This window comes from Mesocricetus auratus, unplaced genomic scaffold (assembly GCF_017639785.1).
Source record: "Mesocricetus auratus isolate SY011 unplaced genomic scaffold, BCM_Maur_2.0 Super-Scaffold_100009, whole genome shotgun sequence".
Classification (NCBI taxonomy): Eukaryota; Metazoa; Chordata; class Mammalia; order Rodentia; family Cricetidae; genus Mesocricetus; species Mesocricetus auratus.
This window is the reverse complement of record NW_024429193.1, coordinates 48374635-48389362: the sequence shown is the minus strand read 5'-3', so window position 1 is coordinate 48389362 and position 14728 is coordinate 48374635. Positions and strand designations below refer to the sequence as shown.

Below are 14728 nucleotides of genomic sequence, written 5' to 3'. Positions count from 1 at the left end.
TAGTCATAGTGTCACAATGAGAAACATGTAGACTAAAAGAAAACACTGGGGAGAAGGTGCCTGTGTTTACATGTTGGCATCATGTAATCAAGGGCTTAGAGTTTACCAGACAAATGCTCAGCCTGGGCTCACCGCTCTCTAAGACATTACGTGTGATTTGAAGCCTGAGGGCTCGTGTCCTCTAAGTGCAATAAAGAAGGTGGAAGGGGCTGACTGGTGAGTCTATCCCTCAGCAGGGAATTCTACATTAGCTCTCAAGCCTAAGATCTTTAAAATATCCATTAGACACCTGCTCCCTGTTGATCTTCAAGTCCCAAAAGGTAAAAACGCAGGCAACATTTTTTAGGTTCCAAGCTGTTGAGTATTTTCCTGGGAGTAGCTGATGTGGAAAGCTAAAGCAGAAACAGATGTCTATGACTGGCATCAGAGAGCCAGCGAACTCTAGGAGAAGCTGGGAAGAGGCTGTTTTCCCTACCGACTGAAGCCAACTGTGTGGTCTCATTGAGCCTGGGCTCTTGCCTCGTTAGTGTCTTATACTAAACACAGGGTCCCAGGATGAGAAATTCCAGGGATGGAGTGCTCAGGCCATTACGACAGATGCAGCCTCTTGGTTTGGAGAGGCTCTAGTGCTCCCTATACAGCCTCACTTGAAAACAAAGGCTGTGCCTGGCGTGGTTGGTGGCACACTCCTTTATTCTCAGCACTTGGGAAGCAGAGGCAGGCTGATCTCTGTGAGTTCAAGTCCAGCCTAGTCTACAGAGTGAGTTCCGGGACAACAAAAGATACATAGAGAAACTCTGTCACACACACACACACACTCACACACACACACACACACACACACACACACACACACACACAAACAAACAAAAAGAACAAAACAAAACAAAAAAAATCCCAAACAAAGGTTGCTCATAATCCCCACAGAGAAGGCAGGACAACTCTCCATCTTCTAGTGTTCTCTCTATTCTTTTGCCATGAGGAAGTGCAACTGCTAGTAGATTCTAGACTAAAGTGACTTTGAATCATACATCTGCTCCTTTCCCCTCCTCCCCTTAGCCTGGGAGCTGCCTCTCTTATAGGTGGGCTGTGTGCTGTGCCGATTTCTGAACATTCTGTCTGTCCTTTAGGTGAAGAGAATGACTATACCACATGGCTGGCACACTCCACAGACCCTGGAGATTACAAAGACGGCTGCATTTTGGGCTATAAAGAACAGTTCCTACGGCTACGAAAGTCGTCCGTCTGTCAGAATGGTCGAGACTATGTTGCAGCCAAGCAGCCGTCCTTCTGTCCTTGTTCCCTGGAGGACTTCCTCTGGTATCAGCACTCCTCAGACCCCTCTGTCAGCCTCTGTCCCACATGTGGGGAGGTGAAAGATAGTTGTTTCATCCAGCTAAAAACTACGACATTCCTTCCCCCCACATTGAATGACTCTTCTCTACTAAAGGGAAGTGCAAAGAAAGGGAACCAAACATCACTAACATTTAGACAGATAATTTTGTTATATTAGTCATTGGACACAGCTACTGGCCAACCTCAGAGATTCTGACCTAGACATGGTGGGAAGGACAAATTATATAAGAAGGAAGACAGTTTTCCATGTAACTCAGTGGTAGCATGTTTGCCTAGCTTGCATGAAGCCCTAAGTTCAATCCCCAGCATCCAGTAAATTGTGTGTTGATTCATGCTATAGTCCCAGTCCTTGGGAGGTAGAGGCAGGAGGATCAAAAGTTCAAGGCCACCCTCAGCTACACAGTGAGTTCAATTACCGCCTAGGATACTCGAGAACCCTGTCTCAAAAGAAGTCTTAAAAAGGAAGGTCTGGGCATTGGTGGCAGCACATGCCTTTAATCCCACCATTCAGGAAGCAGGAGGATCTCTGTGAGTTTGAGGCCAGCCTGGTCTACAAGAGCTAGTTCCAGGACAGCTATGACTATACAGAGAAACCCTGTCTCAGGGGGAAAAAAAAGGGGGAAGGAGGGTTTGGGCAAGGTGGGTGGGCAGCCTGCAGAATGATAAGCCAAAAACAACGGGAAATGTGGTTTGGTGCAGGGAGGAAATTGGGCTTTGTGGGCGGCCTGCTGGATGATGCTAGGTCTGGATCATTTGCAAGACTGAGGACTGAAGTTGGTAGTTTGTCCAAGACTAGAGATGACATTGGTCTGTTCATAGTCCCTAGGCCTCACTGAGGTTTAGAGGCCTCCATGATGTGTTTCCTAGAGTTCAGGACCATCAAGGATGAAGAGGGAGTTACTTGCTCTGGTGTTGATATGAAAGAGCCCAGTGTCACTTTTAAGTGAGGGGATTTGGGGCAGATAAGAACTGCTTCATATCACAGGGAGTAAGTTGCTACTTGTGACAGATACTGGCAGGAAGGAAAAGTGGGTCCTGAAGCACTTGGACAAAGAGAGGGGACAAAGTAATCTTGCCTCTCCTGTCATATCCCCCTGAACTGCAGTGACAGCAAAATGCAGATCTGAAGGAACTCAGGTCAACTGTGGCCCCTCCCTTCTCCCTTCCCACAGGAGGCACATCATTGCCCGCTCTCCTCTGGCTTGTAGTGAAGTCTGAGGTTGTCCTGCCCTTGACCTCCTTCCCTGAGCTGTCACCATTTCCTTCTGTGCTGTGGTCATGCAGAGTGGTGCTTCCTGTGTGAGGAAGGCCTGGCCTCGTTCTCTGCTGGACCCTGTACCTGGGAAACTCCCGCTGTGGCCTTTGCTGACTAAGACAGATGGCACCACTTTGAAGCCCCGTCCATTCTCCTTCCCCAGACTCATGCACACAGTAGGTGAAGAGAGGAGAAGACTCCCCTGTGGCAAGAAGCAGGAGGACTGCAGAAGGCCTTCTTTGAGGAGGTGGCCTCCAGCTAAGTACTGATGAGTGGTGGCATTTGCCTATGTGCATCCAGGAAGGAAGTGGATCCTAGAAGCCGGTGGGCGGCCATGAGCTTCGACACCTGATGGCACACCGAGGAAGTCAAAGAGTAGTCATAGCACAGAGGGAAACGCTTGAAAGGCAGAGACAGACAGGGCCCCGAGAGCTGCAGGCTGGCCTGATCTACATAGGGTGCCTCAGACATGCTAGGGCAAAGATTTTAAAAAGGAAGGAATGAGTCCAGGTGTAGGACATTTGAACTAAATTTCCCTTACGGACGTTGTAGACAGAAATGAGGGGAACTGGTACAGAGGAGAAAATACTGGGTTTGATGGCCAGGATTGGGGTGTTGATGATCTAAATGAGAAAAATAATTAGAAGTATTCCCACAAGAAATATGGCTAGAGACTGGGGATACATTTCAGGGTTAGAGCACATGTCAAACCCTGAGTTCAAGCCCAAGAAAGAGAGATGGGGAAGGGAAGTGGGGAGGGGGGGAGATTTACCCAATAAGAGAAGATGAGATGACTTCTAGGGTAGACGGATGTCAGGCTGAGGAGAAGGCACTGGTGAGTGGTAGAGATCGGCTGTCCTTTCTCATCCTCTGGGATGGAAGGTGGGTGGGAAAGCAGGACCTAAGCCATGGATGCTGTATAAAGGGTCAGCCTCGGGGGAAAAGGCAGGGCCTTATTTCTGGGCGAGAACAAAACGGAAGGTGAACGAGAGGTACTACAAAGAGACGATGGGATGGAGGGGGACTGGGGAGCTGGGCCAGTGGCTAGAGTGCTTCCTGTACAAGCATGGGAACATGCCCGATCCTCAGCATGCACACAAGAGCAAGGCTTGATGCCATACATCTGGAATTTCAGTGTTAGGCCTGGGGGAGAGCTCACCATGTTCAGTGAGAGACCCTGCCTCAAATAATGGGGAGAGCAATGGAGGGCACCTGACCTTGACCTCTGGTCTCCATATCCACATCACATGCACGGTGTGGCACATACACATGTATATAAACACAAAAGTGCATCCGCACGTGCACAAAGGGTGGAGGGCAGGAAGGAGCGTTCTTATGGGAGCCTAGGACTATCTAGGAAGCGAAGAGGGCAGAAGAGAAACTAGAACATGTATTCCTAAGAGCAACAGTTGACAAATGACAAGTGGACGTGAAGGAAAGAATTAAGTGTCTCTGAATTTAGATCTGTTTCTTATGCCTCTGTGGTCCCTGTTATCTTCATTGTTAGGGACTCTGCCCTACTGTAAGTGGCACTCCGTCCCTTCCCTGAGCCTGGACTGTTATAGGTCTCCTAGCCTGGGGATCTGTTTGTAAGTCTGCTGGGCCTGGTCCATCTTTCCTCTTCAATAAGCCTTCTCTGTGGCTTTTCCTAACGGACTGTTTTCTTTCCATGACTTTAGTAAATACCAGGACAGCTGGCTTCCAAAGGGAAAAACTGCCCAAGGAAAGCTCTGATCAGGCTCTGTCGACATCGGCACTTGAGGACAGAAACACGGGGCAGAACAAATTGATCCCTGTGGCCAAAAAGTGACACAGGAGGAAGAAGGCAGGGCCCCACCCTAGGAAGAGCTACCACTTCTCAGTAGTACCATACTGGGGGCCAAGTCTTCACCACAGACCTTTGGTGGGGCACTTAAGATCCACGCCACAGCCTTTGCAACTGTTCGCACCTCAGTTGGAGCACCCATAACAGGAATGTCCCACTTGACTACTGGTCATGTGCTGGCTTGCAGGCAACATCAAAAGTGTCCTTATTGATTCTTGCAGTGACTTTGGCTACTTCCGTCCAGAAAATGCCTCAGAGTGTGTGGAGCAGCCGGAACTGAAGGGGCACGAGTTGGAGTTCTGTCTGTATGGCAAGGAAGAGCACTTGACGACCAACGGGTAAGATGGCCTCTCCGAGGCAAGAGCCCCACTGTGCCGAGAGCCAAAGCAGCTTGCCTCTGCCCAGTTCTGAACATTCACGAAAGAACCATCTAGTAGACCTACTGTGATGATAGAGTAGTTTGTCGTCCGCCATACCCAGCTGGCAGCCATTGGCCTCATGGGGCTGTTGCCGCCAGTGCAGCAGAGGAACCGGGTTTTCCATTTGAATTAATTTCATATTCCGGCGGCCTCCACAGGAGAAGGTGCAGCTCTAATGGAACCTCAGCAACTCCCCATTGATGGACTCCCCATCAGAGTGTTAGTGAGCTTTCTCTGGGTCTCACTTTCGGGTGCAGTCTGAAGGACAGGCAAGTGACTGACAGCGAGACACATAAATGCTGAGTCTTTGCTGGCCCTGAAATATCCCCATAGACAGCGCCACTCCCCACCTCCAACCCTGGCCCATGGCCATTATGTCTACCACATAGTATTTCAGTCAACAAAATAATACATTTGCCAAATGGGACTCCCCAGTGGGGTGGCCAAACTTACGGAAACCTGAGAACAGTCTTTGAGTCCACGGTTTTAAGGATTAGGGCGTAGCGCCCCTTGTGGGGTAAAGAATAGGATGAAACCTGATGGAGCAGTGCGTCTGTACCCCAGTGCTCAGGCTGTAGGGTCGGGAGGAACACCTTAAGTTCAACACCAGTCTGCTTTACACATCCACCTCTAGCCTAGCCAGCCCTGCTTAGATAAATCCCGTCTGGAGAAAACAAGGGGGAAATGGCTTAAATGGGCATGAAAATGTGATGGGAGACAAACAGTCAGTGCTCTGCACACACACGCAGCTAACCATCATAGCGTCTCTCGAAAAAGGCGCATGCTCAGAAGTGGTGTTCCCATAGTCTGAGGTCCTCCACTGAATTGTGGTGGATCATTCAAAAGGCCACTTGCATAGTTGCTTGAGTTGTGTTTTCAACAAAAGTGGCCATTTAAGTCCCTAAAAATTGCTGGGTGGGAAAAGTGTGCACACCTTTGATTCAGCACTTGGGAGACAGAGGCAGGTCGATCTCTGTGAGTTCAAAGCCAGCCTGGTCTACCTAGTGAGATCCAGGACAGCCAGGGCTACATAGCATGAGACCCTGCCCTAAAACAAAAGTCCCTGAAAATGAACATAGGCAACTGTGACATTATAACCCATGCATCAGAAATGCTACAGCTAAGCCAGTGAGAAACAGCCGTACGGCCCCCAAAGCCCATGCTTCTTTTTTTTTTTTTTAAGTATTTCTTTTATTTATTGTGTATACAGCCTTCTGCCTACAGGCAAGCAGAGGGTACAGGTCTCATTCAAGCCACCATGGGGTTGCCGGGAATTGAACTCAGGACCTCTGGAAGAACAGTCAGTGCTCTTAAGTGCTGAGCCATCTCTCCAGCCCAGCCCATGCTTCTTAAAGTCGGTTAAAGGAGAGGCTAACAGCAAGTAAAGCTGAAGGGTGTGTTCAGATTTCCTCAGTTTCCCAGAGGCGAGAACCTTCTGTAGTGAAAGAGGCAACCCCCCCAACACATCCTTATGTTCTGCTGTAAAAAAAAGAAAACTCTCTTCTTACCCTACTCCTCCTTTCCCTTTCTCCCTTCTGAGATTGTGTGTGTGTGTGTGTGTTGCAATGCTTCTTGCACATTAACTAATATAAACATTTATTAGTTTATTATTTGGCTTCTCTGCTGCTCTGTAGGGACCCTCCTCACTGAAGTGAGTCTAGAGCCGATTTTGCTGACAGGCCTCATTGCAGGCAGCTGGCCTACACCTAGTATTACTACTGCTTTCCTTTTGCCATTTTGGGTTCAAGCCCACCTCTGTCGTGGCCATCACTGAAGACAAATTTTGGGAAACTTTCACAAATTTGTTTCTTGGAGGTTCCATATACCTCTCAGCCTGCTAGACAGAATGGCTGCAACTTCTGCAAAGAAGGGGTCAGGTGCATCCCAGACAAGAGGCCCTGGCCACTGACTCCATGCCTTCCCCCAGAAAACAACACAGCCACTGCCAGCCTCTGTGAGCAACCTCCTGTCTTTCAGGTACCGGAAAATCCCAGGAGACAGATGCCAAGGGGGGATGAATCCAGCCAGAGAAGTAAAAGACTTGAAAAAGAAATGCACAAGCAATTTCTTGAACCCCAAGATGCAGGTATGTTAAAAACAGATCTGGTTTCTGGGTACCGGTGGGATTTCACGGTCTGGCAGGAAAAATCAAAGTTACACTTTGGTACCAATATGGAATGGCCTGCTGTTAGGACACAGGACCCATCACATACCCCAGTGACAAGGACATCCTGCTGAGAGCTGGCGTATGTTTGGGGGAAACATCACTGTGTAAAGTTATAAATACCTTAAAAGCATGGAATTGTGGAGTTTCTGGGGCCCAGAGTTCTACAGAAAAAGTATTAAGAGTTGTGCTCAGTGAGCGAAGGATACACATACTGAATTGTCACAATGTCCCTGCTGACATGTGCACTTAGATGTTAGTCAAAGCTTTTAAAAGAAAAAACTTGGGGCTGGGTACTACAGCTCGGTGGGTAGAGCATTTGCTGCCTAGTGTACATGAAGCTCCGACTTCAGCCTCCAGCAGCACATAGCAAACCATGATGATGTAACCTCAGCACTTGGGCACTCAGGCCCAAGGGTCGGAAGTTCAAGGTTATCCATACATAGCAAGTTTGAAGTCATCCTGGGCTACATGAGGCACTGTCTCCAAAACAAACAAATGGGCCTAGAGAGATGACTTGGCAGTCCCCAGTACGTACTGCTCTTGCAGGAGACACAGCTTGGCCTTTAGCACCCATGTCAGCAGCTCAGTTGCCTGTAACTCCAGCTCCAAGGGATCTGATGCCCTCTTCTGAATTCTGTGGGCACTGCATGCGTGCGTACACACACACACACACACACACACACACACACACACACACACACACAAAGCTGGGCAGTGGTGGCACACGCCTTTAATTCCAGCACTCAGGAGGCAGAGGCAGGTAGATCTCTGTAAGTCTGAGGCCAACCTGGTCTACAGAGTGAGTTCCAGGATAGCCAGGACTACACAGAGAAACCCTGCTCCAAAAAAGCAAAAAAGTAATGATAATAAGATAAAACAAGCCTCTGAAAAAAAATAAGAAAATAACAAAGGGCCATGGACTGGAGATTTGCACACACAGGAGAGCCCTGTACAGTAGGGATTGTTGAACTAAGTCATGTGTGTGTGTTAAGTGAAAGGTAAAGTGTAACCACAATGGCCGGCTTCAGATCAAGTCCTAGGAAGTGTGGCACTGATGTCAGGTGGAGCTCTGGGGGTAAGGCAACTAGGGAGGGCCACCTGGGAAGGCACACAGGCACAGTGTGACAGGGAGGCAAGCAGAGGACCCATCTCCCTAATCTGTAATATGACAGGCTGACCCTGACAATTGTAACACCTCCTCCCTGCTGTTCTACGGGATGAGACCCTGACAGGGTGGGAAGAGTGTGTGGGTGTGTGTATTTGTAAGGGGGCAAGTTCCTCCTTCTCTGCACCACTGCCCTGGACTGCTGGTGGCTGTCCTCAGAGTGTTTGTGTGTGTGATTGCACAGGACTCCCGCCCACAGGGACACAGCTTGTCCCAGAATCCAGCTCCGCCTCCTCTTGGATACACTGAAAACACACACTTCCTATCTCCTACTCAGAAGCAGGTAGGTTACACGCAAACAATGATATGATAAGGCTTATTTGTGAAAACATGCCAAACGTTAACAGAAATCTTGGTGTCATAGAATGGCCTTCCTGGAATAGAATGGACACACATCTTCGAAGTTGATGGCCTAGTTATAGATTCATTCAGCCTCTATTCTCACAGCCTCCTTTCCTGTTCTACCCTTCAGCTCCAGGAGTTGTAATCAACATGGAACAATCACAGTGACCATAGCCATCTTCTAGGCATGTCCAACCCATGGCCCCAGGGGCATACGCACCCAAGAATAGCTATGAATGTGACCTAACACAAAATTGTAAACTTTAAAATGTGAATTCTTTATGCAATTTTTGGGGTAACTTAATTGAGCAGTTCTCAAGCATTAAGTTTATAGATGATATCATGTTGCGATGTCAAAAGGTTGGACACCCATGACTTGATGCAGTTGCCAAGACTTCCACTATAACATTGACATTGAAGACCCTGCACTGTAGCTTCTAGGTGGTTGGAGTTCAGATTCCCTGTGCTAGCGTCCTAGAAACACTCAGACATTCATCTGGGGGGGTAGAGAAGTACCCGGACTAAGTGCCTTGGACTGTAGGTTACTCAAAGAAACGAGTAGTCTCTTTGAATTAAGCTCTAGACCGTGCATGCCTAACTGTGCCTGTTTATGTTTTAATTTATCAAGAATTCCAAGTCGAATTCTGTTCCTATTATCCTGGCCATCGTGGGACTGATGCTGGTCACAGTTGTAGCTGGAGTGCTCATTGTGAAGAAATATGTCTGTGGCGGAAGGTAAGAATTGTGCAAGTAGGTCAGAGGTCCTGAATCCAAACCAAAAGGCCACTCCGGCCTGCGTGATCCTGTTCTCTTGGCTGAAACTAGGTAAAGTGATAACCCTCAAGATTCAGATTCAAATCTTGTATCTTATTATAGCTGCACACTGTGCAGCCATGAGTGTGGAAATAGGAGGAAACCCCTTTCTATAAGAAATGTTCCCTGCTCAACTCAGGAAACTAACCCCAGGTCCCCCTCCAGGTTCCTGGTCCACCGATACTCTGTGCTACAGCAGCACGCGGAGGCCGATGGAGTGGATGCTTTGGACACAGCCTCCCATGCTAAAAGTGGTTATCATGATGATTCAGATGAGGTGAGACACTTTCCTCTTGGGGATTTATCAAAAAATTTCAGCCTTAAAAAATTATTTTTCAGGGCTGGAGAGATAGCTCAGCAGTTAAGAACATTGGTTACTCTTCTAGAGGACCTGGGTAGCTGCCCACATGGCAGCTCACAGCTGTAACTTCTTTTCAGGGACTCCAACACTGTCACAGACATACATGCAAAACACCAACGTACATAAAATACAATTACTTTTTTGTGGGGTTTGAGACAGGTTTCTCTGTCTTTGGAGGCTGATCTGGAACCAGCTCTGCAGACCAGGTTGGCCTTGAACTCACAGAGATCCACCTGCCTCTGCCTCCTGAGTGCGGGGATTAAAGGAGTGCACCACCAACGCCCGGCCAAATAAATTACTTTAAAGACAACTTATTTTTCTACTTGTAACCAAGACACTCTCTGGATCAATGGCTCAAATGTTAAGAGCACTGGTTACTTACTCTTCCAGACAACCCAGGTTCTGTTCTCTGCAGATACGTGATGGTTCACAGCTGTCTATAACTCTAGTTCAGAGGATTCAATGCCCTCTTCGGGCCTCCAAGGCACCAGGTGTGCTCATGGTACACAGACATACATTCAGGCAAAACTCATACATATCAAATGAAAAATAAATCTATTTAAATCTCTTTAAATTTTTTTTATTAAAGATACAATTGGGACCAAGTTGTGCATAAGCTAGAAGCCACAACATACCAGCTACAAGATTTGACAAGCCAAGAAAGTAGGCAATTGCTTTCAAAATAGTTTTTTTTTAATTTGTCAGTAACATGGCACATGTCTGTCTTTTCAGGACCTCCTGGAATAGCTCTTCAGAAAAGCTGGGGCCGAGCGTGGATGGAGTCACAGTACCTCCTACACTCCAGCGGCTCTGACTTTGGGGAAATAAATTTCCCATTGCGTCGGGCCCAGCTCTGTTTCTGCTGCTTCCATCCAAGCCCAAAGGACCTACACTAAAGAATACAGGGTGGGGGGGGTGGGGAACCCTAACTGATCTCACAGTTGGCTCTGAGGGGGGGAAATGTTAAATTCTTTAACTTTTTGTTTCAAGTTCTGTCTTTTGTAAACGTGTGGGCTTTAGGTTTCTGTCAGTTGGTTTGTATGTTAAGGGAAATGAAATGGGATTCAAAGGGATTATTTCACTGACCCCACTGTTGTGTGTTCTGTGCGATGCCCACCCCAGGGCAGCTGCCAACTCCACCATCGACTCAACTCTCATGTCATACCCGGTGCTGGCCCTGGGCTCTGCCAGCCATGGGAGGCAGCCTCAGAGCAGGAAACGGAGGTGCAGTGACTGGTACCAGCTTCTCTCCATCTGTGGACAGCCCTGTTTAAAGAACACTGCGCACCAACCAGCCCTGCCGTGTCTTCCCAGGCCCACCCCACCGTGACTACCAGATTTTTCTGTTCCTGTTTAATTAGGCAATACCGTGTTAATTGCCCTTTGGCGACTAACTTAACCAAGTGCTTCCAAGACACTACTAAATCAGGAAAACTTACAGGGCAATATTTTAACTTGTGGCAAGGAGGAGGAGCAACAGGGAGTTGACTAGATCTAACTCCTATTAAAGATGAAACTGGCTAGCTGGGTGGTGGTGGCACATGCCTTTAATCAGCACTTGGGAGGCAGAGGCAGGCTGATCTCTGTAAATTCAAGGCCAGCCTGGTCTAAAGAGTAAGTTCCAGGACAGCCAGGGCTACACAGAGAAACCCTGTTTCCAAAAACAAACACACAAAGATGAAACTGGCTACTTCTGAGTCTTTCAAGCTGTACTCTGTGTGAACAGTGGACCTGCTCAAGTATGGGATGCAGGCTTCGCTATCCCTTTCCTAGAGTTCATTGCTGAATGCGCATTGCAGCCCCAGGATGGACAGCCATAGCCTTATCACCCATTGTAAAGGCTCAGTGTTAAACTTATACCATGAAGGCTTATAGCTTCCTCCTGAGTTGCTACTGTTCATAGAACCAGAACGAGGGCTGTTTTCAAATTGATGAACTTTTAAAAATCAAAGTTACGTTACCAGACCATCCTTCTCATCCTTCCCATAGTTTCACTGATTATTTGCTGGCCAGAGACCTTTGGCAAACCCCACCGAAGCCTTGCTTCTAGGTGATGCTATGTGTGATAAATCACTTTCATGTTTTAAGGATATTTTCTATCGGATATTTTCCCAGATTAAATAAGTTCTAGAATATGATCAGTGGATTTGGGGTGGCCATCTGGTAATGGAAAGCTGTAGTAATTCCTTTTAATACAGCTTGACTGTTAGCCACACGGGGCGATGGTGTGGTCCGTCTCTGGTCTCCCTACCCCTGCTCGCTCGTCACAGTTCCTCCAGTAATTACTACTGGGGCATTCTGGAGTAAATGCCATTCTGCTGCTACTTCATTTTGTGTTTAGAAAGTAAAAAGTAAAGGTGCCAAACGGACTTTGTCAGAATGCATGAGCAGATGGCTCACTCCTCCCCAGAATGAAGAGCAGCAGGAGAGAGGGAGCAAGCGGACAGGGAGACTAGAGATGCTGCATTGCAGCTAAATGAGTCAGGGAACTTCTGTTAGAAGATGAAGTTAGGACTGTTCCTGTTAGGAGAACTAATATTTGTTAGAGCCAGAGTGTATGGTTTTGTATGACTCTAAAATTTAGAGTAATTCCAAAGATATACCAGCTCATAATTTATCAGAATTTCTGCCCACCCTCACCTCCTGCCAAAGGGGGAAGACCCACTCCCACCGCGTGCTGCCCCTCCCAGCACACCCCTGGGCTGATGCGGATAGACAAGCCTGTGTATGGCGAGGTCCACTGGTTCTGAGATGGAGCTAACACTGGCTGCCTCTGCCTCTGCCGGTATCTGGGGTTTCTGTGGAATGCCAGTTTTAGCTCACTTTACTTGCATTCTCTCCTGAGCTATCTGCTGTTCTTGCCAGAGAGCTCAGGAGCCCTAATTGAGTCAGTCGCCCAGGGTCTTCAGAACTCTGAGATATGGTTTTGCAGGAAGGTGCCGAGTATTCGGAGTGAAACTTCGTGGAGGTGCTTGCTGGGTTCTTTCAGAGCGTTATTTTGGCCTCTTGTTTTCTCTTTAGGAAACATTTTCTTCCCCTGCTTCATGGCTGAAATAAAAAGCTGTGGCCCGCCAGCGTGGCCCTCTCCCTTGGTGGACGGTCGCTGTTGGGAGCACAGGAAGTGAGTCTCCACGGATGGATGCGGCTTCCCCCACCCTCTCACTTCTACCCCTGGCTAGCTGGCTCTGTAGGCTCTTTCAGAACCAGTTGCACTCTAATACGCAACTCCAGCCAGAGGTTTAAGATGTTTAAGATCTTTATAGCTTAAAAAAAAAGATTTCTGGTTTGGTTTGTCCTGCTCAGCCTTGGAGCACCATCATTGGCGAGCGTGCCAGCATCAGCATTGGCGAGTGTGCCAGCGTCACCACCGGTGAGCATACCATTATTCTCAGCATTGTGGTGGCAGAGAGGATTGATTCTAGAGACTTGAGCAGTAGGATTTAGCATTGTTAGGTAGTTGAGACATATCAGAAAGTCCATAGTGGCCTGAGTTTTAAATCCAAAGCATCCTTTTTGCTTGAGACCCTAGGACCTTGGAGTTTTCCCCGAGACCAGACAGAGGCCGGGGCATATGCTATGAATGGAACAGAACATTGCTCAGAGGAGCAGAGGCCTTTGGGATATGGCAGCGTTGTCAGTCTTGGCAAGTGAGCCTCAGAACCCACTGCCTCTGAATTGGCAGACCTGTGCTCTTGGGCTTACCTCTACTGCCCTGCCTGCCCATGCTAGCCTTTCCTCTGTGGCAGTGTTGTATTAGGGCTCAGCTCAGCTCCTTTGTTGATCAGGCCTATAAACCGTGGCTGGACACACTATACTGAACCATCCTTTCCTCAGGATGCCAGGATGCAGAGAGAAGCCCAAGGCCCATTCCACCAAGCCCCACAATGAGAGGGCTGGCACGGCATTTCTCATTTTATAGTTCTACAAGTAACCCTATAGATGGTCTTTCTTTCCTCCAGCGCTCTGAAGAACCCTGCCCCTATGCACACTGACAAAGGCCTCGTCCACTTGTCGGTCGGCACAGCCCTCTCAATTCCCCACTCAGCAGGGGTGCACAAAGATTGCTAAAATAGGATGGGATGCAGCTTCGCAATTTTCTATCACCTTCCCTACCAGAGGGAAAAGTAATGTGAACTTAAATGTCTTTTGGAACAAAACCAAAGTTTAGGATTTGCCATATGACGTAGTGACAGGGAAGCCCAGAGTTGGCAAGAGGCACCAGGCTTCCCGTCCCTGCCGGCCAGTGCTTTGCCAGGTGCAGGTTGCCGTGGAGTCCCTGAAGCCACAGGTGCAGGCTGATCTCCTGGTTCCATGCATTGTAACAGTAAGAATTGGAGCGCTGACTTGACATTGTCTTCAAGGACTTGCTGCGTGCACTCCTCACCGGCACATCCTTCTGCATCTGTTTGTATGGAGTAACACAAGCTAATCTGTACCTTTATGTATATGTGTGTGTACATATATACATGTATAAACTGTATAGTGTACATGTTGATGATTTATCAGTCTGGTTTTCAGTGCAGTCCTCACCCTCCACATGCCCTCAGCTGTGGTCTGCTGACTTCCTGGTGTTTTGAACCTCCAGGGAGGGGGGGTTGGGCTGCACTCTCCTTATCCTCGTGCACAGAAATGCTCAGGGTCCCCACGTGCCTGTTGTCTTCCCCCGTTGTCCTTGGTTCCCTTTCTGAGCATGTGGCCCCTCCCGGCTGTGAGGGGCGGCTGCCTTCCTGGGAAAGTGCAAAGCAGGATCATGACCACCACTGCATGTGCACTGAGAACTCCAGATTTCTGCCCACTTGGGACAGAACATTGCATGCGAGGTGGGATTGTCAAGTTTCAAAGACCTGTGTCAATTATATAGCAAAGCCAGACCCCATAATGAAATCCCACAAAATGGAAATAAAACGCAAAATTTCTTTAGCATTGTGTAAATAAATCCGGATGTGTTTAACTTTGTACTGGTAATTTTCTGTATATTTGCAATATTTGGGTTAGAAATAAAACAGCCTGGACTTTGGTACCTAA

General features: G+C 48.1%; 1 protein-coding gene across 4 annotated transcripts in view; it reads left to right on the top strand.

The window, feature by feature from the left end:
* Sort1 (sortilin 1) overlaps positions 1 to 14728 on the top strand; it is an 84793-nt gene extending 70065 nt beyond the window's left edge. For 2 of the 4 annotated variants that reach the window (XM_040752058.1, XM_040752057.1), the window contains exons 15-21: positions 1131 to 1320; positions 4658 to 4774; positions 6833 to 6941; positions 8372 to 8470; positions 9158 to 9264; positions 9508 to 9619; positions 10436 to 14728. In XM_040752058.1, the coding sequence (XP_040607992.1) occupies positions 1131 to 1320; positions 4658 to 4774; positions 6833 to 6941; positions 8372 to 8470; positions 9158 to 9264; positions 9508 to 9619; positions 10436 to 10450 (749 nt within the window). In that variant the 3' untranslated portion in view covers positions 10451 to 14728. The remainder of the gene's footprint in view (positions 1 to 1130; positions 1321 to 4657; positions 4775 to 6832; positions 6942 to 8371; positions 8471 to 9157; positions 9265 to 9507; positions 9620 to 10435) is intronic. The other 2 variants (XM_040752060.1, XM_040752059.1) reach the window with 1 other exon arrangement.